This window comes from Mobula hypostoma, chromosome 2 (genome assembly GCF_963921235.1).
Source record: "Mobula hypostoma chromosome 2, sMobHyp1.1, whole genome shotgun sequence".
Lineage (NCBI taxonomy): Eukaryota > Metazoa > Chordata > Chondrichthyes > Myliobatiformes > Myliobatidae > Mobula > Mobula hypostoma.
Window position 1 is genome coordinate 68,593,381 of NC_086098.1, and position 27,406 is coordinate 68,620,786.

At 40.3% G+C, this 27,406-nt stretch overlaps 1 protein-coding gene across 11 annotated transcripts in view; it reads left to right on the top strand.

The window, feature by feature from the left end:
- Positions 1-27,406, top strand: part of LOC134340857 (myelin transcription factor 1-like protein) — a 441,621-nt gene that overhangs the window by 283,396 nt on the left and 130,819 nt on the right. For all 11 annotated transcript variants that reach the window (XM_063038433.1, XM_063038472.1, XM_063038480.1 and 8 more), the window contains one exon: positions 2,393-2,604. In XM_063038433.1, the coding sequence (XP_062894503.1) occupies positions 2,393-2,604 (212 nt within the window). The remainder of the gene's footprint in view (positions 1-2,392; positions 2,605-27,406) is intronic.

Below are 27,406 nucleotides of genomic sequence, written 5' to 3' on the forward strand. Positions count from 1 at the left end.
GGAATGATGTGTCTGGATATCATGCAAACTAAGTCTGCAGAGAGGTATAAATAGGTTGTGTGTGGGCAAGAGTCTAGCACATGGAGTACAAAGTAGGCAATGTGAGGACCGGGGAGTTCTTGTGCATGAATTTCAAACGATTGTGTTTGCAGGTGCAACAGGTTATCAAGAAGGTAAATTGAATTCTTGATTGGTCTCATTGGTAAAGGGATTGAATTTTGGAACAGGGAGGTTACGCTGCAACTGAACAGAGTACTGGTGAGACCAGACCTGGAGCATTGTGTGCAGTTCTGGTCTCCTACCTTGATCAAATATATACTGGCTTTGGTGGCAGTGGAGAGAAGGTTCACCGGGCTGTTTCCAGAGATGATGGGGTTGGCCAAAGAAGAGAGATTGACTCACCCAGGATTATATTTGTTGGAATTCAGAAGAATGAGAGGGGTTCTTATTGAAATGTAGCCTGGGGAAAAGTACACGCTCAGGACAACAAAGACTTTTTCGGGTTTTAATTCCTTTATCGGTTTTCGATGTTTAAGTGCCAGTAGAGCGTCAGAAAACAAAACGAACGAATTTATGACCAATTCTTGCTGTTACAATCTCAGTTTAACTTCCGATTCACACCCTTGTGTATGAACCGAATTGCGCATGCAGTATAAAAATACCAGAACTAATACGGTACAAATACAATACAAATACGGTAGTGGCAATCCTTTCCTCCCCATGCCCAGCCTCGGGCAGAACTCAACTCCAACTCCCCGACGCGTCTTCAGCAGAAAGCAAAATGGTCTCCCCACTATCCCGCGCATGCGTAATGACATCACTGTCTCCCTTAAAGGCACAGACAACTATTTTAGCATTACCCGGATGGCTGCCTAGGTACATTTTTAACAATACTGAATAAGATCCGACGGTCAGCCAGTTACAGAAACATATAAAATTATGAAAGAGATAGGCAAGATAGAGGCAGGAAAGTTGTTTCCACTGGTAGGTGAGACTACCAGCTTCAAAGTAGGGGATACAGATGTAGGATGAAAATCAGAAGCAACTACTTTTCCCAGGGAATAGTGAATCTGTGCAATTCTCTATTCAGGGATGCAGTAGAGATGACCTCATTAAATATATGATTTTATAGGACGGCAGAGCAGGTTCAATTGACATGGCTGACTCTTGTTCCTATTCTTAGGCCCCTGCGTTCTTATGTCCTAAAACAGGTCTCCCTCTATGAGGTGCTAGCACACAAAATGGCAATAATTTTTCAAAATTGGCAGTCTCAACTGGAAACTAGAAATATATTGAATACTTAGTGTTCTTAAAATGACATTGTGGCTTAGCAAGACAATGGGAGCACTGTGATGTTATATGTATTGACGATACTGATACAAGTTATAGAAAAATATAGTACCTCATGGTTTGACAACTGCCAAATTCTCATGAAACATTGTTTTTTAATAACCCTTCCTTCTGCTTTTATTTGCTTTGCTTTTGAATATACTTTGCAAATTACAGCGTGACATTCTGGAACAAATATTTTCCCACTTGTTTCTTATATTTTTTTCCTGTTATTTTTAAAGGACTGTATGATACGGGAGTATGGTCCTATGAATTTTAGCATTCCTTGGCTGTCTTTCACATTATTCATATGTAACTCTACAGCAAATGCAAGCAGAGTGTTTGCTGGAGGCATCACAGATGAATTTGACCATCATTTACATCAAGATATTTTTGGAGTGTGTTGGAGTGATACAGCTCAGGAGTGGAATCCACACCTGATTTTATTTTCCCTAATTCAGGGTGTAACAGTCATGTCTGGTACTTCAACAACCTCCCCAGATTGACTTAGGACAGATCATTAGCTCAATGGTAGTTCTTTCCTGGTCAACATCTGACGTTAAAGCTGTGGCATTCCAAGCTAATATATCAAAGAGATGGCCAGTATAGCCAATTTTTAATTATTAAAAAATCATGTGATTCAGAGATGTATTGGAAATTTGCACTTTATTTCTATTATTCATAATTTCTATTAAATCAATGTTTTGTCTTTTTAAATGTCTGCAGAGTCATAAATAAGAGTTCTATTTCTTCACTAATTACAAACAGTTTATATTCTAGGAAAGCATGAATACGTTAGGGTAAATTTTCTGCTCCAGGGTTCCCAGTCCAGAAGCCTGTCTGGCAGCAACATTAATTATGGACAACAAATCATAGGCTACAGATGCACAATTTCCCAATATCTGCTCCCTGTGGGGGCTGATCCACACTGGAACACTGAAGTGGAAAATTTGCTCTTACAATTTGAATTGTTTATATCGTAACCTATGAACAAAGTGTAAATTCTTCAACAAGTATTTAAGAAGCACAGGTCCTAGTAATTTACATATCTCTTTCATTTTAGGCCTATGTGTTTTGTTAAGCAGCTCGAGATCCCACAATATGGCTACAGACACAATGTTTCCACCACCACACCTCGATCTAACCTGGCAAAAGAGCTGGAGAAATATTCTAAGACTACATTTGAATATAACAACTATGACAACCAAGTTTTTGGAAAACGAGCTATAGCTCCTAAAGTTCAGACCAGGGATGCATCCCCCAAAGGGTATGACGGTAAGAAACAAAATTTACTATATTGTAGAACAATCATAACAAATGTTTTTCAAAGAATTTTTTTAGAAGATGCCAAAATGAAACAGGTTTGAAGTTACAGGATTTATTGTACTCTGTTTTGTGAGCACTTTCAACAGTTCCTTCAAACAGTACTTGACAAAGACTAAATGTAAATACAACAAGATCTTAAAAGCATAATAGTAATGGTAATTGCTAACACTGTTAAAGCTAATGGAGTTGAAGATGACCATTCATGCCCATTACTTGGACAGAGGACAAGTGCAAAGAAGTCTCACTTGGAAGGTCATTCTTTCTTGCATCAACCAATAACAAAACTTTGGCCCTGGATATGCCAATAAGAAACTTAAGTTCCGTCCGTGCATCTAAAGGGAATTCAGCTTGCACTGAACAAACAATCTCTCTCCCAGTGTTAGGAGCATCCATGCTACAAGAATTCCAACTGCTATTCTCTGAAGAATCTCTGTAGACAATCACCAAAAGATACTATTTTGGCAAAATACTTACCTGAATGTAGAGCCTCAAAGAGATTTCCACCTTGTATCTGCAGTCTGCTCCCAGCCTTTAGTAGGTTCCATGCCTGCACTCAACCCTGAAGCCAATGAGCTCCTTTTGAGACCTAACGGCAGCAAATAAAAATCATGAACCGTTTTGTTGTTGTCCTGCAGTTGGACTCCTTGGGTTCATGCAGAGATCACTACAGATTTACTGTACATTGAATTCAGTTTGATGTTGCTTCATAAGCATCTACAAGTTGGGATGTTGAAGGAAAGTCATAATAATGTCAAAAACCAAAACAAATAATACTATGAAATAATATTAAAGCATACAGTCAGTCATATTTGGGGAAAGCTGCTTTTGTATGATCCTATTATTGTGTATGATATTGTTACATAAATTAGGGAAGTGCCAACAAAATGTGACAGTGACTGGTTTTCTGATAAGAAAATATCTTTCATTTCTCGAGGATGATGGTTTCTCAGGGACACCCAGTGAATTTGACAGAGAGAAAAAAAATCAAGAAAATGAACAGAGGAACAGATTTGTTGACAGCTTTAGCAGAGCCCTGAAGGAACAACACCTATTCACAATGAAAAAAAAACATCTGCCACAATGTGGAATTCTTATCACCGAGACTTGAGTTAAACGTAGTGTAGAATCTTTTCTGCTATATAGTCAAGATTGAATTGCCAGAGCAGTCAGGTTGGTGCTTATTGTGGCTGCTGGCTATATGTGTTAATCCAGAAAGATTCAATCTGACAAGAGATTTGTATTAGACTTGTTATGTCCTGAATAAAGACACAATCTTGTAATGGAAGCAACACAATGTTGGAGAAGGGAGCGAAGGACAGGGGCAATTAAACTGGGACAGACAGGTTGATGATGAGGGCCAATAGAACAGTAAACTTAAAATAGACAACACTGATTTAGAAGACCACTGCCTTTGCTAAACCCAGAGTTTTCTTAGAATGGATCCCACTGTGTTAGTGGCATTGGAAGAAATGTAAGGAGATTAAAGTAGCATCGCAGTCCTAAAGAAGTTCATCAGGCTAATTCTTGGAATGAGAGGTTATCCTATCAAGAAAGGCTACACAATTTGTGCCTGTCTTCTTTAGATGCTCCATGCTGTTCTTTCATTGGTAGGCCCTCACCTGTACCCAATCTCCCTGTTGGTAGGTCTGACACTCTGCAGCCAGCACAATATTCTGGGCTTCAAGACGTATTGATGGGAAACTTTAAGAGCTTGTGTTAGTGTTGTACAATACTGCAACATGCTTCCACTCATAGTATGGATGTCCGTCTGTTTAAGTAAAAAGGGAGGGATGGCTAGCAAGCACATGGGGCGCCCCAAAACTATCTCATGCGGAGATAGGCCTGTAATGCAGATTGGAGTGCAATGCATTATCCTGAAGGCCAGTGGAAGCGCTTTTGGCCATATAGCTCAGCCTCATCAACCAATTTAGCTAACCTGCATTTCAAGGTCCTGTTCTATCTTTCATTTGCTCCGTAAGATTGAGGTTGGTAAGGGCAGGTGAAATGATGCTTGCACTACAAGGCTTTCATCAACTCATGTAACTTTACCCGTAAATTGAAGATCATTATCTGTTGAGATTTTCTCAGGATTCCAAACCCAGGGATAAATTCTCATAATAAAATTATCAACAGTTACAGCATCATTTCTCTGAGTTGGATCAGGTTTTACCAGTGGGGATAACAAACATGATAACAAGTGCATAATCACAACCCGTACATTTAGGTAGCTGCATGAAGTCCAGTTGGAGGGCCCAGCGGCAGCAGATACCGACAGTGTTGTTCAGGGTTCAGTCTCTGGCAAATCATATAGTTGCTGTTACTTTTTTTGTTATCATTGTGAATCTCTCATTTTCAGTTATACCCGTCATCCTTTACAGTTTTGCACATAGTGTGCTTTGGGCCATAGAGTCCTTTCAGCCTCTGAGGCATCACGCTGTAATTGTACTTGTTCAACAGAAGAATTTGGAAAGTATTGGCAGCCTGATCACACTGGAGTGCTACGTGGTCATAAAGCTATGCTGTTGCTGCCTTAGCAATGGAGTCAGTTCATATATTTTCTTTGGTTATTTCATCCTTCCTATGAGCTGCATAGTTTACAGCAATAATTGCAGTCCGTAATTAAAAAGCAGGAAAAGGTTCATAGTTAGTTCACTGTGTTTTATCAGAGTGCTGGCAAAGTATGAAACCCACATAGTTGTCCATTAATTGTCCATTGTCATGCGCCACACCCAAGACATAACACGATTAATTGTAAATGTTTACAGCAGCACCAACTGCAGGGATGCAGGCGTTTGCAAAGGTAAAGGATTCAGCTCCTTGAGCAGAAACCGGAGAGAAGGCAGCTGTGCCACCTCAGATGCCACATGAGATGCATATCCGCAAGGATTTTCCACTAAACTTTTTCCCAGTATCAGATCAAGAGGAAAAGCCATTAAAGAAAAATACATGCTAGAAATCCAAGCAACACACACAAAATGCTGGAGGAACTCAGAAGGCCAGGCAGAATCTGTGGCAAAGAGTTAACAGTCAATGTACCTAGCCAAGACCCATCATCAAGACCTGATAAAAGGCACCAATAGAGTGGATGTGGATGTTTCATTTGGCAGGGAAGTCTAAGGCTAGAAGGCACAGCCTCAGAATGGAGGGATGTCCTTTTAGGACAGAGATGATGAGGAATTTCTTTAGCCAGAGAGTGGTGAATCTGAGGAATTTGCTACAACAGGTGGCTATGGAGGTCAAGTCATTGGGTATACGCAAGGCTAAAGTTGATAAATCCTTGATTTGTCTGGGCATTAGGGATACCAGGAGAAGGCAGGAGATTGGGGTTGAGAGGAAAATTGGATCAGCCATGATGAAATAACAGAGCGACCTGATGGGCCAAATGGCCTAATTCTGCTCCTATATCTTATGGTTTTATTATCTAATTAGAAAAAAATATTAATTATGAATACTACAGTACATAATATGATGACAGCTTTAGAAATGTTTTACAAAACATGACACGTAGTGCAGCAAGTACATATCACCATCTCTAATCTCACTGCCTCATTCCTGATCCATTTTCATCAGCTGTGTCAGGGTCATCCAGACACCTGTAGGTATGTTGTAAATTGATGTTGCTAGGTCTACAGAGAGAACTTGAAGTGTATTCTGTGCCAAATGGAGAAAGAGGCCTTATGTACCTCACGAAAACTGTAGCGTTGTAGCATTGATCCCTATTTTGGTATGTGAGAATCTGTGGGGGAAGAAAGAGAAGAGAAAGGAACAATATTAAATGAGAAAAGCCTTAATTAAATTCATTCATGGATAAAGTGCACAAAGTAACCAAATCCCTTTATGTAAAAAGTCTGTAGGAGAGTGGTTGTTTTTCATTTGATTTGAAATACCACAATGTTAGTTAGCATTTTTATTCCAGTTATAGTATTAAAATTCTTTTACTATTCTGAACTTTAAAGAAAGGTATCCAATCAGATATTTCATTTTTGTTATGATTATTAATTTAACAGTAGAAAGATACAATTATCAGATATGAATGTGGGCTTTTGATCTTGTCAGCAATCTGGACCAGTGTTTTGGCTATCCTTAGGAGATTGCTTAAATCATTACAGACATCCAGGAAACGAAATCCAACATGGATATCAAGCAAAGTTGGAATAATCTGATGTGGCACAAAAATATATCATGCCATGGCCAATGGAGAAGAATCAACTTGTTATTAGGTCTATCCAGGTGAGGCGGAAGGACAAGAGGGTCACAGACCCTCAGTTGCCAAGGGAGACTGGAAGAATGATTTTAATACACAGTATCACAGTGCCTTTGCATATATCTGGCTTAATACCATTTTTGACATGTCTTCATAATGGATACTGATTTGAGAGTCACAAATGTGCAATCAATAGACTCTAGTCACTTGTAAAGCCTGTTGTTTAATTGAAATCATAGCTGGCTTGTTGTTGCTCCTGCTGTGACCCAGGAATCCAAATACTGAGATGTGTTCGCCTGAGAGCATCTGTCACTTAAGACATGCAGCATGACATGGATGGCTAACTCAGTGAATTTCCCTGCACAACATGCTTATTAAACCTATAACTCCTGATGACTTGGGCACCTGTCCAAATCTTCAAGCATTACTGTAGTAAACAACATCATATCTATAAAGAGGGATCTCGCTGCAATCCTTCAATGCTGTGAGGTGAGTATTATGAAATGGAAGATATTATTTGGTGATACAAGTAGATGGTCAACATTCTTTGACACTGATTTCTCTTAAACTGTGGTAGCAAAATCTCTAAAATTGAAAGTTATTCCAGATTGCAGTTTGTAGATTAAGATGAAATAATAAATAGTAGATAAATTCTGTTTGCTTGCATCTATTTCAATCCTTAATAAATGCTGAGAATCTGGAACACTGTTTTTGCAGTTCACCGCTAATCACTAAATGCTTTACTAGAATGATTTATACATATATTTTAAAAATCCCTATCTGTGAATACTTTATGAATAGACTTCAACTGTTCCTTTTGTGAAAAAGTTGACTTTTAATGTAGATTATATTCTTTATTTCTTTTCAAAAAAGACAACAATTAAATGAGCAAAAATGTATCCAGAGAGAAGGCTGAAACATATCTGCAGTGACTGGAAAGATCCAGGTGAAAATAAAATGGGAAACATCAAAATCCAGAGCTGACAATTTAAGAGGAGTTTTGCAAGACTGTAGGGAAATGTTGTGCATGAGGAAAAATGGCGTAGGGAATGCTTCTGTTCATTAATAATGCAATAAGTCTTCTGGCTATATTTCTGTGGGAGTTTGAATTAGAAATTAAGTAATAGCAGCCATATGCAAAGTGCTATAATGCTGAATCTGATTAAAATGTTATGCAACTCTTTAAAGTCAAGGTAATGCATATCTCCCTGCCAAAACAAAAGCTGTAAGTATAGTGTAAGGTAACAAAAGGTGTGTGGAAATATTGGAATTTCCTTCTGTTTGGCTAATGAGCAGTTAGACATAGGTGATTTGCATGATTTGATCAGCATATTTAATGAGAATGAAATTGGACTAGAAAGAAGTATAGATGACACTAAAGTGAATTTAATACTTCTTGTTACAATGAAATATTGAATTTTGTTCCTTTTTTTCTCTCTAATGCATATAGCAACAGCCCTTTCCATTTATTTAACTATGTGCTTGGAATGGAAAGGGGTGAGGAGAAAGGTCATGCTCTCTTCTAGTTGCTGCGATCAGGAAGAAGGTACACGAACCTCAGGACTCAGACCACCCGGTTCAGAAACAGTTATTACCCATAAACCATCAGGCTGTTGAAACATAGGGGATGACTTCACTCAGCTTCACTTGCCCCATCACTGAAATGTTCCCACAACATATGGACTCACTTTTAAGGACTTTTCATCTCAAGTTCTTGATATTTATTGCTTATTTACTTATTATCATTATTTCTTTCTTTTGTACTTGCACAGTTTGTTGTCTTTTGTACATTGGCTGAACACCCAATCGATGTAATCTTTTATTGATTCTATTATAGTTCTTGTATTTATTATGTCCACAAAAAATGAATCTCAGGGTTGTATACGGTGACATATGTGTTCTTTGATAATACATTTACTTTGTATATTCAAACAATGGGAGTGTTGGTTGGCTTAGGTGAGTGAGAAGTAGCTTTTATTATTAACTATCTGTTTGGAATAGTAACACTTATCTGCTTCAATTGAAAGCTCATGTTGGTTGAGAAGAGAAAGAATCAGTATGAAATATGAATAGGAAGCAATAGAGAGAGTACAAAGAGATTTCATCAGGATGTTGCTTGAAATGGAGGGCTACAGTCACAAGGAGAGATTGAATGGGCTGGTTTATACTCACTGGAATGTAAGAGGCTGAGGGGTAACCATACAGAAATGTTTAAAATTGTGATGGGCACAGAGAGGAAAGATATTCCAGTACTTGTTTCGTAGGACAGGACAATCCAGAACTGAAGGGTGCATGTTTAAAGAGGAAAGGTGTAGGATTTTCACAGTGGTGAATATCTGGAATGTGTTGCCAGAAGAAGTTGTGAAGGTGCAGTACATACAATTATAATGTTTAAAAAGCATTTGGACTGGTAATTAGATAGGACCAGTACAGAGGGATGTGGACCTGATGTAGACAAATTGGATTAATTTAAGCATTATGTTTGGCATGAATATATTTTTATTTTATTTTATTTTATGTAGAGATACAGCAGGGAACAGACCCTTCCAGCACACCAAGCCATGCCACCAACAACCCACCGATTTAACCCTCGCCTAATCACAGGACAATTTACAATAGCCAATTAACATACTGACAGCTATGTCTTTGGATGGTGGGACGAAACCAGAAACCCACAAACACGGGAAGAAAGCATGCACTTTCTTACAGAGGACACTGAAAATGAACACCGAACACCGACACGCTGAGATGTAATAGCATGATGCTAACTGCTAAGTTACCACAGTGCCCCACGGAATAAAGTAGGACAAAGTGCCCTTTGCTATACAATTCTGTGACCACCTTGAAACAGTGTCTCTTTATTTCATCTTCTGATCTATCAATAAGAACATAAAAACACAAGAAATAGGAGCAGGAGTAAGCCATCCGGCCCGTTGAGCCTGCTCCAGATTATCAAAATAAATAGTAGATAATTGAGGAACAAGAAATAATCCCTGGGCTACTTCCCTTGTTACATCCTCCAGCACAAAAAGGAACCATTTATTCCAACTGTTTGCTCTGTCATAGCCACTTTTTCAATCCATGCTGACACATTTCCTCCAACCCCTCGGGCTCTTAATTTATGCTCTAGATTTTCCTGTGGTACCTTGTTAAATGCTATTTGTAAAGCTAAGTATGCTACAATTATAGGTTCCCTCTGTCAACTTTCCCTGTAAACTTTGTCAAACGCAACTGACTTTTCATAAAATAATGTTGTACAGATTTGATTATATTCTACTTTCCTAAATAACTAACTATTTTCTCATTTAATTATTTCCTCATTGACTACTGGCTTTAGCTTCTTGACAACAATTAATGATGCCTTTGCTTCCCTACCCTCTGTCTTCCTTCCTTTTCGGGGTCACATTGGCTACCTGGGACTTAGCAAGTTTGAAAGTTTTCAACCAATGAGTCCACTATCTCTGCAGCTACTTCCTTTAAAACCTTTGGGTGCAGGTCTTTGAATCTTGTTTATACCTTGTAATTGGGATTTTTACAAATTCATCAATGTTGTTCAGAATTAGTCCACCTTTCACTGTATCTAGGGATATTTGCCATGTCCTCCACTATGCAGAAAATTGAATGGTATTTTTCTTTGTTTCTTGTTATTAGTTTAGCAGAATCATTCCTTTGAAATTGACACTTACATTAGCTACCTTCTTCCTATTTTTATATCCATAAAGACCCTTATTGCTTGTTTTGATATTATTACATATAAGATTATCATCAAAATTAATTTTCTCCCTTATGAGATTTTAATATTTATGTTCTAAAATCTTCCCAGTTCTCTGGCCTATCACTATCCCTTACCACTGTGTGTGCATTACTTTTCAATTTGACATTATTCTCACCTCTTTCGTTAACGATAGATTGTGCACCTTTTGTGCCTGGATAGCTCTTTGAATATCTGCACTGTTCATCCACTGCCACATTTCACCTTTGACAAACCCATCTTCATGCCATTATAATAATCCTTCTTATGTTGAAGGCCTGTGGTGTGCAAACTGCATCTAGAATTCTACGGCAACACACACAAGTCGCTGGAGGATCTCAGCAGGTCAGGGACCATCCATGGAAATGAACAGTCAACGTTTCAGGCTGAGTCCTTTCTTCAGTGCTGGAAAGGAAAGGGAAATACACCAGAAAAAAGGTGGGGGAGGGGAAGGAGGCTAGTTAGCAGGTGATAGGTGAAGCCCGGTAGGTGGGAAAGGTAAAGGGCTCCAGGCAAAGGAATCTGATAGGAGTGGACCATGGGAGAAAGAGTGAAGGAGGGACACCAGCGGGAGGCGATAGGCATATTGTGGTCACTTTCTTCTCGGGGCTCTGTAACCACACAACCTCATTACACATGACCAAATCTAAAAATTCTGGGTAGGATCCATAATGTGCCACTGTAAGAAACAGTGTACTCTACAAATTCTTCTACGGTACCCCGGATAGTTCTCTCAATCCAATCAGTAATTAATTTATAATCTTTTCTGACAATTTGCTGTTTCCTTCAAACTTGCTTTTGATATTTTCCCATTTATTTTATGCCCAAATGAAACATCACATTCTGAGGCCTATAGACTACTTCCACATGTGTCTTCTTTCCTGTGCCATACATACTGTCAACACAACACAAACTGATTATACATTATCACCTTCTGCCTCTATATCGTGACTCAGTATTGATCTGGCAACTTTCTTGATTACCAATGTCATTCTGCCTATTTTCCCTTTTGGCCTTTGGGATATTGTATAACTGGTAATATTGATGGACACTGCCTTTCTGAGGCACCGCTCCATGAAGATGTCTTGGATATTATGGTGGCTAGTACCCATGGATGGAACTGACCAATTTTACAACTTTCTGCAGTTTACTTCAAACCTGTGCAGTTGCACCCCCATACCAGATGGCAATGCAGTCTGTCAGAATGCTCTGCAGGGTACATCTGTAGACGTTTGAATGGTTTAGGTGACAAACAGAGTCTCCTCAAACTCCTCATGAAATATAGCCACTGTCTTGCCTTCTTTATAGCTGCATCAATACGTTGGGACCAGGTTAGGTCCTCAGATTTATTAACACCCAGGAATTTGAAATTGCTCACTCTCTCCACTTCTGATCCCTCTATGTGGATTGCTTTGTGTTCCCTCATCTTACACAATCATCTCTTTGGTTTTATTTACTTTGAAGTGCAAGGTTGTTGCTACGATCCCACTCAACTTCTGAAACTTTATATTCCTCCTCACTATCCTGTACTACCGTTCTCTCTGTTCCTCATGAAGGATTAGACATCTTGTTCTTGGAGATTTAGCACATCCTATTTAGGAGAAAGATTTCTTCCTGAAGATGATTGGTGAAAAGCAAAATTGGAGAAAAAGTGCAGTCTTAAAAAAGAAAAGTGTTGTGAATAGGTTAATGAAAGGAAAAATAATCAACATATTGAGTAGATTTAGTCTGCACTGCTTGGACCTAAACCATTGTCTATATTGTAAGCAGAGTGAAAAGTGGCACATGATGTTAAAAGAAAGACCTTCCCAATTTTCATCCATCTAAGTTAGCTGAAGATGATATTGAATAACTTCTGTTAGTCTTGCTCACGATGTTTCACCTCCACAGTCTGTCAAGCTGATCCTTTGTCCAAACAATAAAGACAAAGTCTGCCTTTGTGGTAAATCCATAACCACAACACTCCTAGACTAAAAAGAGGCTTATTTCTTGATCTTTATTCATGACCATAACTAGAAGATGTGCATGTCTGCCACAAGTTAATTCTAAGCTCTCTGCTTTGCCTTAAATTTTATATTCAGAAACAAATGAAAACATGAACAAAGCTACCATCTGGAGAATAGTGATACAGTCAAGATCTGCTTGGCCATTTCATTACAGATTATTTTGTATTATAAATAGGTGATTTCAGGTTCATGAACTCTTCCAAACTAGAAGCTGAAGGATTACTACCCTGTATTTATCTCAAATACAACTGATGGCAAGAAACTTGCATTTTAGTGGCATGATGTTAATATATGAGATCTTGGTAATTTCATTGCGAGAATACTATACTGACTATCATCAGGTAACCATTGGTTTCCATTTTTATAGCCACCATTATCAATTCTGTCAATAAGTCTGAAAATAGAAACATAGAAAACCTACAGCACAATACAGGACCTTTGGCCCACAATGCTGTGCTGAACATGTACTTACTTTAGAAATTACCTAGAGTTACCCATAGTCCTCTATTTTTATATATACAAAATATAGAAGTTCACTCTCCAGCATAGCTATACCTATAGTATTGTAATGAATAGCATCAAAAACACTTAAGACTAATAAGAAGGAACAATTATTAAAAGTGGAGAAAGAGACGAAACTGGTTCTGATGAAGAATAATATAAAGAAGATTGAGATAGTACCTGGAAATCTGAAAGTAACAAGTGTCAAATGCTGGGAATCTAAAATAAAAACAAGAAATTCTAAAGACACTCAACAAGTTAGACAATATCTGTGGAGAGAAAAAAATATATAACATTTCAGATTAGTGAGCCTTCATCAGAGCTGGGAAAAGTGAGAAAATGTGTGTTCTAAAGTGTGTATGCAAAAATGCCTGTATCACTAGTTAGCTGCATGGTTCTACCACATGATTCAAGGAAAGAGGTGATTACACTGAAGGGGTACTGTGAGGGTTTACAAGTTTATTGCCAGGATTGGAAATTTTTAGTTAAGAGAGAAGACTGGGTAATCTAGGGTTTATTCTTTGGATCAGAACCTCTAGCCTCCTCTCCCCAGCCTCTGGTGGGAGTCTTAATTGATACACATAAAATCCTATCAAGCCTTGATGGAGTAAAGTTCAAAGTAATTGTATTTTCAAAGTGCATATATGTCACCATATAGAATCTGAGACTCATTTTCTTGCAGGCATTCTCAGTAAATCAAAGAACCATAAGAGAATCAATGAAAGACTTCACCCAACAGGGCGGACAAACAACAAATGTGCAAAAGGCAACAGACTGTGCAAATACAAAACAGAAAAATAAATAAATAAGTAAACAGGTGAGCAATAAAAATGTGAGAACATGAGATGAAGAGTCCTGGAAAATGAGTCCATTGGCTTGTGAGAGCTGTTCAGTGATGGGGGCAAGTGAAGTTGAGTGAAGTTATCCCCTCTGGTTCAAGAGCCTGATGGATGAGGGGTAATAACTGTTCCTGAATCTGATGGTGAGAGTCCTGAGGCTCCTGTACCTTCTTCCTGGTGGCGGCAGTGAGAAGAGAGGGAAGTAACGGAATGGAAAATCAGGGGGGCAAAATTAGTAGTAGAATTAGAAGGGAGATGAAGAAAAATCTTCTGCGTAGGTGTGAAGTTCACTGCATGGAAAAGGGTAGAGTTACAAGTTGCGCAGTTTATAAAGCCGACGTCACACTGATACTATTCTGGATTACTCGTGACCAGCTAGACTATAGTCCCAATAGTTGAAGGTGAGTTTAGGTTGGTGGCTGTTTTTTAACTGGCACAGTCACAATAGATCAAGTGGCTTCCTGTAGTTTTCTGTGATTCATATTCTCAACTTCTGTGTGGGCTGAAATGAATCCCATTGGAAGGAGTGTTCACTTGATGAATCTACGCGTGCTTTTCTGAAAAGTGCTTTTACTTCTGACTTTAAGAGACATTTAATTGAAGCAGCATTCAACTGCTCTCTGGTCAGACTTAAAGGATCCTCTGATGTCATTTCAAATAATAGCTGAAGAGAAGAGTTCTGTCTGGAATCCTGCCTGCTATTTCTTGAAGATATGTATTGATATTTGGTGGGTAATTTTCACCTTTCTGGCCTCATTTTACAGAAAAAAAGCATTCTGCAGAAACTCAAGAAAAATGCAGACATTAAAACATGCTTATCAATCAATGCAATTGATCTTTGGTAAGGCATCACAATAGCATTGCAGTTAGTGTGATGTCGTTACAGCCCAGGGTGTTGGAGTTTGGAGTTAAATTCTGACGTTATCTGTAAGGAATTTGTACATCCTCCTGTGAACATGTGTTTCCTTCGGGTGCTCCATTTTCCTCCCACATTCCAAAGATGTACCGGTTAGTAGGCTAATTGGTCATTGTAAGTGTTGCTGCGATTAGGTTTGAGTTAAATAGATGAGTTGCTGGATGGTGAGATTCATTGGGACAGAAGGACCTGTTCTCCAGTGTATCTCTAAATCAAATAAAAATAAAAATAAAATTAAAATATTCTGGTGTAAATCACAGAAATGTAACAATTCTAAAACTTCCTAGACCCATACACCTTAGTCTACAGTCATGCATTGCGGTAGAGCCCCACAGGATAAGAAGGCCACATTTGTTTTGCTTTTGAAATATCATTTCTCACGTGCAAAGAATTGTGTTTTCATTGACTGACTTTGCACCCTTTAAAGGGCCACTCACACACTCAACCCTTCCATAGCTAGCTAGAGTTAATTTTGGAGACTCCCTGGAATTATTGAATGGTACATTAAGATTTCTCAGTGACTTCATTTGAGATGCATTGCTGTTCCTCCAGTTGGTAGCAGCGATGTTGTGCACCCATGATGTTTCAGCTTCTGTTTCAAAACCCATACCTCTACGTGAATGATGAAGCTGTCACTCTTTACAGTGGAATATACATTTCTCATGATCTGTGTCATGTTTCTGGGGATTTTGCACAAGTCCATGCAGCTGTCATATTTTAGTCATCATGCTGCCTTGCCAGCTAGATTTTGGGGATGAGAGGTTTCTCCTCTTCCCCTGGCTTCTGGCTGCTTTTAGATTTTTGTCTTATTGCCATGTGCTTTTTGCTTGTGGATACTTTCTGGAATTGTCATGCTCAGGCAAAGAGATAATAACAGATGGAAGGAAAGCTTTACCAGAATACCAGATGGTACTCTAGGATTTGCTGTATTGCCAAATGGGATCTCTAAGACAGTCTCCTGTTTTGAAACTCTTCGCAAGTATGTAAAGTTCCATAGGTAGTATAACAAGATTCAGAGCATTTGTCCCAGTCAATCAATGCTGGTATTATTGCTCCAGTTGAGGGCTTCCCCTCCTCATTGGAAGCAGTGGGTATGATTTGCAAAGAGCAAATGCAGTCACTTCCCAGAATACTCCATACACTCTTCCCAAACCTACATTCACTGATATCAAGAAGAATGGCAGCTACACCACTATCTACAGGTTCCACTCCAAACCAATTGCAAATGCATTGCCTGTCCTTAATCAAGAGTCATTGAGTGAAACTATATATAAACAGGCTATTCAGCCCAGTTGATCCATGCTGGCCAAGATGTCCACCTAATATATTTCCATGTGCCTACATTTGGCCTTTAACTTTCTAAATGTTTCCTATCAATGACACCATCCAACTGTCTTTTGTACCTGGTCCAACTTATTGTACCTGGTTCAACCCTTTTCTCTGGCAGCTCTTTCTACAGTATATACTTAATACTTTCTGTGTGAAGAAAGTTGCCCCTCAAGTTCCAAATAAAGCTTTCCCTTTTCATATTGATCATCAGTGGTTGAAATCCTGTCAGCATTCTGAGAGCGCCTCCACATATAGGATTGCAACGGTTCAAGAAGCATTTCACCACCACCTTCTCAAAACCATCTAGGAATAGGCAGTAAATGTTAGGCTTGCCAGGATTGTCTCTAGCCTGAAAAATGAATGGAAATAATAAAATGCCTGCAGACTTCCACTAACACAGCCAATCATCTCCCCTATTGCAGTGATGTGCTCTCTGGCAGCCTCAGAGTGAATCCAGTTGACATTGCTCTCCTCATCAGCAGTGCTTTTCCTGGGTGGCAACAATCTGCTCCTGAGAGGCACCTTCTGTTCCTGATAAACAGCAGGCTGGTCACAAATTGCAGGAAGCAGAGTTTTGATTGGCATAGCCCAAGATTTCACTGGTGCATGGGCTTTAGAGGACGTCTCCCTGAACTTCAGTGGAAGCAGAAGCCTATTCTATCAGCTGATGTTCTGCAGGGCCATCAAGATCTGACATTGAGGTCTGTATCACGGAGAGGATTTGTTCCTGTTTCTGCCAAAGTTACAGAGAATGTTAGTACCAAACACACAAAGGCTTCTGGGATGTTCACAGAACACTGAACAGTACAGTGCAGTACAGGACCTTCAGCCCACAATGTTGTGCTGACCTTTTAATCTAATCCAAGATCAGTCTAACATTTCCCACCTACATACCCTTTCACTTTTCTTTCATCCATGTACCTATCTAAAAGTCGGTTAAATATCCCTAATGTTCTCTCTACCAACACCCCTGACAGCACGTTCCCCATACACTTCACTCTCTGTGTAAAAAGCTTTCCTCTGACATGTCCCCTACTCTTTCCTACAACCACCTTAAAATTTTCCCTCTTGTATTTCCACCCTAGAAAAAAGTTGTTGGCTGTCCACTCTATAAATACCTCTTAACATCTTATACACCTCTAACAAGTCACCTTTCATCCTCCTTTGGGCTTAAAAGAGTTCCAAACCATCGCAGTGACCAGCTGGTCTCCTCTCTCTCTCTTTCTCTCTGTTTAAGTCCAGAGTCAGCAATGTCAGCCTGTGACTGACATCATAGTCCCGCCTCACTCAGGCGCCTAAAGCAACAGTCCACAGTAAACGAAACCTGTGGGTTCGTAACAATGGTCTTGGGCCCCAAGAATCCTCTGTTCCTCTACACTGCTTAGAGTCTTGCCAACCCTGTACCCTAGCCTTAATTTTGACCTTCCAAAGTGTATCACTTCAGACTTTTCTGTATTGGACTCCATCTGCTACTTCTCAGCCCAGATCTGCATCCTGTCAATGTCCTGCAGTAATCTATGACTCTATGACAGCCAAGTACACTGCAGTACTTACCTTCTCTGGATAAGTATGAACCTTGCAGGGGAGTATTTAATTGGAGCATGGCAAATTAAAAGAGTTTTAGGTAAGAACAGAGAGAGTTAATTGGGAATATGTCCACATCTGTAATTAGATTTGGTTAGGAGGTAGTAATGGGTCTCTTGAAGAACTTTAATGTGGATAAGTCTCTGACAGGATATACCTCAGACTATTGAGAAAGGCAAAAGATGGGATTGCTGGGGCCTTGACCAATAGCTTTGTCCTCCCTAGCCACAGTCAAGGTCAAAGAGACATAGAAACAAGCTCTTCACCCCATCTAGTCTGTGCTGAGCCACTTAACCTACCTACTCCCATCGACCTGCATTGGGACCATAGTCCTCCATACACCTACCATCCATGTACAGTACCTATTCAAATTTCCCTTAAATGTTGAGATCGAGCTTGCATGCACCACTTGCGCTGGAAGCTCTTTCCAGCCTGTCATGACCCTCTGAGTGAAGAATTTTCCCCTCATGTTCCCCTTAAACTTTTCACCTTTCACCCTGAACCCATGACCTCTATTGTAGCCTCATCCAACCTCAATGAAAAAAGCCTGCTTTTCCACTGAGGTTAGGTCCCAGAGGACTAACCAGTAGCAAATGTTGGTCCTTCATTTAAGAAAGGAAATAGAGATAACCCTAGACTGGTGAGTCTCACATAATAAGAACATAATAATATAAGAAATAGGCACAGGAGTAGGCCATCTGGCCCACCAAGCCTGCTCTGGCATTCAATAAGATCATGGCTGATCTGGCCATGGACTTATCTCTACCCACCTGCATTTTCTCCGTAATGCTTAATTCCCCTACTATCCAACCTTGTCTTAAATATATTTACTGATGTAGCCTCCACTGCTTTATTCAGCAGAGAATTCCACAGATTCACCACTGTCTGGGAAAAGCAGTTCCTCCTCATCTCCGTCCTAAAGCTACTCCCCCAAACTTTGAGGCTATGTGTCCTAGTTCTAGTCTTGTCTCTCACTGGGAACAACTTCCCTGTCTCCATCTTATCTACTCCTTTTGTAATTTTATATGTTTCTATAAGATCTCCTCTCATTCTTCATCAGCAGTAGGGGGGTTACTAGAGATGATTCTTAAGGATAGGATTTATGAACAACTTGGGACAGTCAGTATGGCTTTGTGTGGGTCATATTGTATTTTACTAAACTGATTGAGTTTTTCAAGGAATTGACAAAGGTGATTGAAGAATATTGTCTACATGTATTTTAGTTAGGTGTTTGACATTGTCCCTCATGGGAGGTTAATTTAGAAGATTCCTGTCTAATGCCAGCACATTCTTTCCTAAAAGTAAGGGGTAGTGGTTAATGTGATTTATTCTGGCTGGAAGTCTGTGACTAGTCGTGTTCTGGAAGGGATCTGTACTGGGACCTCTCCTGTTTGTGATATATACTGTATAAATTACCTAGATGAAAACATAGATAGGTACATTAGTAAGTTCACAGATACTACAAAGATTGGTTTTTTGGATAGTTTAGAAAGATGCAATGGGATAAAGATTGGGATAAAGATCAATTATTGATATGGGTGCAGAAATGACAAATGGAGTTTAATGCAGCCAAGTGTGAAGTGTTGCACTTTGGGAGATCAAATGCAAAGAGGCAGTGCACTGTTAATAGCACAACCCTTAACAATGTTGATGCACAAAGGGACCTTGAGGTCCAAGTCCATCGTTCCCTGAAAGTGTCTATACAGATGAAAAGGGCGGTAAAGAAGGTGCATAGCATATTTGCCTTTATTGGTTGAGGAAATGAGTTCAAGTATCAGGAAGTTATTTTGCAGCTGTATAAAGCTCTAGTTAGGCCATATCTAGAGTACTGCATTCAGTTCTGATCACCCCATTTGTAGGAAAGGTGTGGGGGCTTTATAGAGGGTACAGGAGCGGTTTACCAGAATGCTGCCTAGATTAGAGAGTACTCTATGTGCTATAGGGAGAGGATGGACAAACTTGGGTCATTTTCTCAACAGCAGCGGAAGCCCAGAAGAGATATAATAGTTTTTTTTATAAGATTAGGAGAGGCAGAAGTTTAGAAGACAGCCAGTATTTTTCCCAGGGTTGAAACTGCTAACATTAGAGGGCATGCAAAATAGATGAGAGGGGATACATTCAAGAAGATGTATCAGGCAAATGTTTACACAGAAAGGCCTAGAATAGGCTGTGAAGGATGGTGATGGAGGCAATTACCATAGAAGCATTCAAGAGGCTCTTAGGTAGGCACATGCATGTGCAGGAAATGGATGGATAAGGACATTGTGTTGGTAGAAGGGTTTAGCTTGGCATTTGATTACTAATTTAAATAGTTTGGCACAACATTGTGCACAATTCAACCTGTTGTTGTGCTGTACAAAGTTCAATTCCTCTGTGCTGAAAATAATATGTAAGCTCTCCCCTGAGGGATCATTTTCATAACAAGGGAATTGAGTATAAGAGCAAAGAGGTCCTTCTGCAGCTGTACAGGGCGCTGGTGAGACCACACCTGGAGTACTGTTTGCGGTTTTGGTCTCCAAATTTGAGGAAGGACATTCTTGCTATTGAGGGAGTGCAGCGTAGGTTCACAAGGTTAATTCCCAGGATGACGGGCTGTCATATGTCGAAAGATTGGAGCAACTGGGCTTGTATACTCTGGAATTTAGAAGGCTGAGAGGGGATCTTATTGAAATATATAAGATTATTAAGGGATTGGACACGCTGGAGGCAGGAAGCATGTTCCCACTGATGTGTGAGTCCAGAACCAGAGGCCACAGTTTAAGAATTAGGGGTAGGCCATTTAGAACAGAGTTGAGGAAAAACTTTTTCACCCAGAGAGAGGTGGATATATGGAATGCTCTGCCCCAGAAGGCTGTGGAGGCCAAGTCTCTGGATGCTTTCAAAAAAGAGATGGATAGAGCTCTTAAAGATAGCGGAATCAAAGGTTATGGGGATAAGGCAGGAACTGGATACTGATAGTGGATGATCAGCCATGATCACAGTGAATGGCGGTGCTGGCTCGAAGGGCCGAATGGCCTATTCCTGCACCTATTGTCAATTGTCTATCTTCTTATCCACTTGGGATAACAGCAGCTAGTTAGAGTCAGGTGCCTCCCCAATGAAATAATATATACTTCAGATCTAGCCTCCACGACCTCAGAGTTCTCTATTGGAGCTGGTGATTGGTGACATTTGGTGCATAGAAAGGAAACTTGCTTCTTCCTCCGTGTTATTGTGGAGCAAGTGAGAAAGTGGGCACTGGTGATTCAGGAAGGCACAACGATGCATTTGGAACCATTGCATCCTTACAGCTCCAGTCCCTGTTTCAACTCTGACCTCAAATGTTCTATATGTGGAGTTTGCCCATCTTTCCATTATAGCCTGAGTTCTCTCCAATGGTTTTGCCCCACATCCCAAAGATACACAGGATGCTAGATTAATTGTCCACTGTAAATAGTCCCTGGTGTAAGTGCAAAACAGAACAAACTGCTGGAGGAATTTTATGCTTTCAGTGAGGAAAACATCATCTATGGAAGCAAAGAGATGGTGAACATTATGGGTGAGAATCAAAACTCAGAGTGTAAAGAAAAGACTGCCAGTATCTAGCAAAAATAGAGGGGGCAGAGTGAGACAGGTGAGGGGGGCATCTTGGGCGGATGGAGCTAGGTGAGGGAGGGGTGGAGTTTGAGGCAGGATTTAGTGGATGCTTGTTGGAAACAGAAAAGAAAAAAGGGGGTGTGTTGGAGACAAAGGCTGGAATGTGATTACTGAAACCAGATAAGGGAAGGGTGAAGGGTGATGGGCAGATGGAGCCAGATGAAGAGGAGGTAGGAACCATCAGCCGTTAGAAGAAATCAGGTGAATAGGTGTGTGGGCTGATGGGGTGATGGGAATGGTAAAGGCAAACAACAGGAGAGACACCCTGGGTGGACTGGTAGAAGTGGCAAAGGAACACCAGGGGAATGGAATACTTGAACCTGGAAAATTCAATGTTTATACCATTGGGCTGTAGTCTACCCAAGTGGAGTATGAGTTGCTGTTTTGCCTTTAGCTTCACTGTGGTAGTGAGAAGCACGAGGATAGACAGGTCAGTGTGGGAAAGGGGAGGGGAGTTGAAATGACAAGCGGATAGAAGCTCAAGGTGGCTGCTGCACTCGGAGTGCAGATGCTCCATAAGCTGTTCACCTAGTCTACACTTGATCTCTGTGGTGTAGAGGAGACCACATCAAATGCCCCAAGTGCAGCAGATGAGGTTGGATGAGGAGAACATCACTTCACTTAGAAGGGCTGCTCGGGTCCCTGGACAGTGATCAGGATGGTGATGTAATGAGGGGTGTAACATCTCCTACTATTGTAAGGGAAAGTGCCAGGGGACTCAGGGAGAGTGGGTGGAAAGGAATGAATGGAGGAGGAAATCATGTGGAGAATGGTCTCCTGTAGTAAGCAGAAAGGAGTGGGGAGGGGATGATGTAGCTGACGTTGGGGGTCTTATTACAGCTGGTGGAAGTAACAAGGAATAATTTATTTGAACCATAAGCTAATTGGGATAGAAGGTGAGGAAGGTGAGACCTTTGTTTGGCATGGGTTGGGGATGTGATGGTGAGATGTGAGAGAAAACAATCACGAAATGGAGGACTTCATCATCCACGATAGAGTGAAGCCATGCTTCCTGAAAAAGGAGGACATTTCAAAAGCCTTGGGACAGAAAGCAACATCTTGAGAACAGAAATTCATTGCCTCGCTTTTTCCAATTCCAGCAACATTGTAGAAATGGGAGACGGTAAGAGATTATTTAGTTCTTATTTCTGCCATAATTTTCAGCAATCTTTCTGCAAGTGACGGACATTGCTGTGCCAGGCACCCTCAATGGTCCTACAGAGCAGCTGGCTGAACAACTTTCAGCTTCCAAAAAAGTGCAGGCTACTTGATGGGAATCAATGGGTATGAAAAGATTTTAGGGAAAATTGGTGGAAGAGTGAGATTGCTCTGTGAGCCAGTTGGGACCTTAATGGCTTCCTATTTTGAGTGTAAATATGAAAATTCTGCAATGATAAAGGCAAGAAGAAGAGCTTTGCGTGGTGGTAAGTAAATATTTCACACATGCCACAAATAGACATTCACCACAATGTGTATGGAAAACAGTTAAAAGTCCTCCCAAACTTACATTGCTTATTCAAACTGACTTCTTCAGCAGTAAGTCTCTGATCTGGAAATCCTCCTAGCAAACTAAGTTGTAAAGAACATTGTTCCTCTTTAAGTGAATGCATGCCCATAGCTCAGAAGTGGCGTGCACACACTTCACCTGAACATCGTCTCCTCTGGGACCACCAGAGCTTAAGTTAGAGCATTATTCCCACTTAGAGCTGTCCCTGGGTTAGCAAAGATGATCTCTTGTGGCATACTAGGACAAAGAAAGTAATACTGGCGCATATCAAAATAAGTTAAGAAAGAATATAGGAGAACAGGGAAAGTGAACGCCAACATGTGGAGATAGTGTTTGAGAGTTATTTCATCAATTACTGCCAAAGATAGCCTTACTTTTCAAGCAAACTATGTATAAAAATAGGTTGATGGAACAGTTTTCCTCTACAGCTTCTGGATTTTGCTGCAGCACAATTGAATCTGTAAATTCTGATAGGAGGTCTGAAGTGCCAGATAAATTTAAAAAGTTGGTTTAGATCTAATTATTTGGAAAAAGAGTGCTGGGCAGGGAGGGCCTTTAAGTTACAGATCAAAACCCAAATATAAACAAAGCAGAGAAGTAAAGTGTAGGCAAACTAAACAAAGGGAGGACATGTATCAGTCCTGATAAAGGGTCTCAGCCTGAAATGTCAACTGTTTACTCTTTTCCATCGATGCTGCCTGGCCTGCTGAGTTCCTCCAGCATTTTGTGTGTGTTACATAGCCAAGGAGAGTTCTGACCTATCGAACAGGAATTAAAAGATTAACATTGAGGTGAAAAGAAGTGAACTGTTAATACCACATGTTACAAGCTGCAAGGGTGAACATTTGTCCTTGGTAATGCGTAAAAAAAGGCAAGACCAGCTTTCCATTCTTCTTTGCTCCCAGAATTAAATTCTATTGAACTGAATTGCAGAAGCAGAGAACAATGCAGAAATGTTACTTTATTACACATTAAGAGTAATGTGAGCAAAAGATATTTCTACCTCAGTATCCCTAATAAAATGGGAAATGGAGGCAATAAAATGTTGGGAAGGAAACAAAATCAATTTCTTTGAGTTGGGTAAGAAACTCGCAGAAAAGATTCTGACAAACTATGTGGGATTCTTCTCTAAATCATCATATAAACAGCACAAAATGAAAGGATGCACTGGTGGAGAACAAACCCAAAAGATAAACTGAGGTGAATATGGAGGCAACAGTGTTTATAACACAGAATTGTTTATGCTAATAATTGAGAAACCTTGATTGGCAGGACCAAGGCCTGGATGAAAGACTAGTGAAAAATATCACCTTTTATGGCTGAAAACATAACCTGGGAAAATTAAAGGGATATCAATGTTGTAAAACACTGTAATAAGAAACATTTCAAATTAATTCCAAAAGAGTCCAGGAAGAATGCAGTTCACTGAAAATGGGAGCAAATTAAACACCATTGGAATACCATGGATGGATAAATACCTGAGGAGAAAGCTAAGGACAAGGTAAGAAGTATGCTGTAAACAGATAGCTAGCATAGAAGATGAAATTACAGGAGACAATTAGGAAAATGAAGAAGAGCTTTGGAGTTAAATTATCATGAAAATGTATGCCAAAAATTTCAAACGTTTTCCACTCATAAATAATACGGAATACAAAGATAACATCATTGGCAATGATTGAGAAATGATAGATGTATTAAATAGTTATATTTCTTTATGTTTTCCAGAGTAAATGGCCATAACTTTAGGGGATTAGATTAGAAATGGTAAATTGTATTTAGATTAAATAAACTAAATAACTTCAGAAGATAAATCCACTGATACATGTGGCTTTCTTGGATTTTAAACAGTGTCCAGTCAGAGGCACTCTGACACATATGATGCTTATGATCATTTGTCAGAGAAAGGTGTACTGCCAGAGAACTGGCTCAGAGCAGCAGCCAGTGTAATCAATGATGCTTCACACCCTGAACATTCTCTCTTCTCCTCTCTTGCATCAGACAGGAGAGAAAAGTCTGAAAGCACATACCTTCAGCCTCAAAGACAGCTTCTTTCATACTGTTGTAAGACTATCAAATGGTTCCCTTGTACTACTTCAATGCACTGATGTGGTGAAATGATCTGTACAAATGCCATGCAAAACAAAGTTTCTCACTGTACCTCGGTTTAAGATAAGATAAAACTTTATTTATCCCAAAGGAAATTATTGTTGCAAGATTGCTCAGTCAGAAATAATGTGACAATAATGAACCAATTTACCAATTTACTTCTTAAAATATTTTCTCCTTTGGTAGGAGTCTTTTCTTTTTCCTGCTACTGACGTTAAGCTAATTGATCTTAAGTTCCCTGCACATATACTACCTCACTTTAACAAAAAAAAAGTAATATGCTGGCTATATGCTAACTCTCTGGCAATACGCCTTTCTCTAGAAATTAAAAGAAAAGAGTATTCAGGATAGATTTCAAAAGGGAATGATTTACTTGAGTAACCTCATGGTATTCTTCAAAGCAATAATGTAGAATGTTGTATAGAAACATAGAAACATAGAAAATAGGTGCAGGAGTAGGCCATTCGGCCCTTCGAGCCTGCACCGCCATTTATTATGATCATGGCTGATCATCCAACTCAGAACCCAGCCTTCCCTCCATACCCCCTGACCCCTGTAGCCACAAGGGCCATATCTAACTTCCTTTTAAACATAGCTAATGAACTGGCCTCAACAGTTTGCTGTGGCAGAGAATTCCACAGATTCACCACTCTCTGTGTGAAGAAGTTTTTCCTAACCTCGGTCCTAAAAGGCTTCCCCTCTATCCTCAAACTGTGACCCCTCGTTCTAGACCTCCCCAACATCGGGAACAATCTTCCTGCATCTAGCCTGTCCAATCCCTTTAGGATCTTATACGTTTCAATCAGATCCCCCCTCAATCTTCTAAATTCCAACGAGTACAAGCCCAGTTCATCCAGTCTTTCTTCATATGAAAGACCTGCCATCCCAGGAATCAATCTGGTGAACCTTCTTTGTACTCCCTCTATGGCAAAGATGTCTTTCCTCAGATTAGGGGACCAAAACTGCACACAATACTCCAGGTGTGGTCTCACCAAGGCCTTGTACAACTGCAGTAGTACCTCCCTGCTCCTGTACTCGAATCCTCTCGCTATAAATGCCAGCATACCGTTCGCCTTTTTCACCGCCTGCTGTACCTGCATGCCCACTTTCAATGACTGGTGTATAATGACACCCAGGTCTCGTTGCACCTCCCCTTTTCCTAATCGGCCACCATTCAGATAATAATCTGTTTTCCTATTTTTGCCACCAAAGTGGATAACTTCACATTTATCCACATTAAATTGCATCTGCCATGAGTTTGCCCACTCACCCAACCTATCCAAGTCACCCTGCATCCTCTTAGCATCCTCCTCACTGCTAACACTGCCACCCAGCTTCGTGTCATCCGCAAACTTGGAGATGCTGCATTTAATTCCCTCATCCAAGTCATTAATATATATTGTAAACAACTGGGGTCCCAGCACTGAGCCTTGCGGTACCCCACTAGTCACCGCCTGCCATTCTGAAAAGGTCCCGTTTATTCCCACTCTTTGCTTCCTGTCTGCTAACCAATTCTCCACCCACACCAATACCTTACCCCCAATACCGTGTGCTTTAAGTTTGCACACTAATCTCCTATGTGGGACCTTGTCAAAAGCCTTTTGAAAATCCAAATATACCACATCCACTGGTTCTCCCCTATCCACTCTACTAGTTACATCCTCAAAAAATTCTATGAGATTCGTCAGACATGATTTTCCTTTCACAAATCCATGCTGACTTTATCCGATCATTTCACCGCTTTCCAAATGTGCTGTTATCACATCCTTGATAACTGACTCCAGCAGTTTCCCCACCACCGACGTTAGGCTAACCGGCCTATAATTCCCTATAATTACCCTATGGTCACCCATCTAAATTTGACTTCCCATGCCCATTCTGACATGTCAGTCCTTAGCCTCCTCTACTGCCACGATAAGGCCATGCTTAGGATGGAGGAGAAACACCTCTTATTTAGTTTGGGTAGCCTTCAACTTGGCATTGATTTCTCTAACTTCCAGACACTTTTCCCCCTGATGGCATGAACATCAATTTCTCTAACGTCTAGAAAGTTCAATCCCCCCCCCCACTTCTGTCTTTTTCCATTTTCTGATTCTCCTCCCATCCCTTCTCTTTTCAGCTGTCCATCACTCGTCACCCCCGGTGCTCCTCTTCCTTCCCTTTCTTTCATGGTCCACTGCCCTTTCCTATCAAATTCTATCTTTTCAGCCCTCCACCTATCACTTCCCAGCTTCTTACTTTATCCCCCTCCTCTCCCACCCACCCACCTTCCCCCTCACCTAGTTTTGCCAATCACCTGCCAGCTTGTACTCTTTTCCCTCCCCTCACCTTCATATTTTGGCTTCAGCCTCCTTCCTTTCCAGTCCTGATGA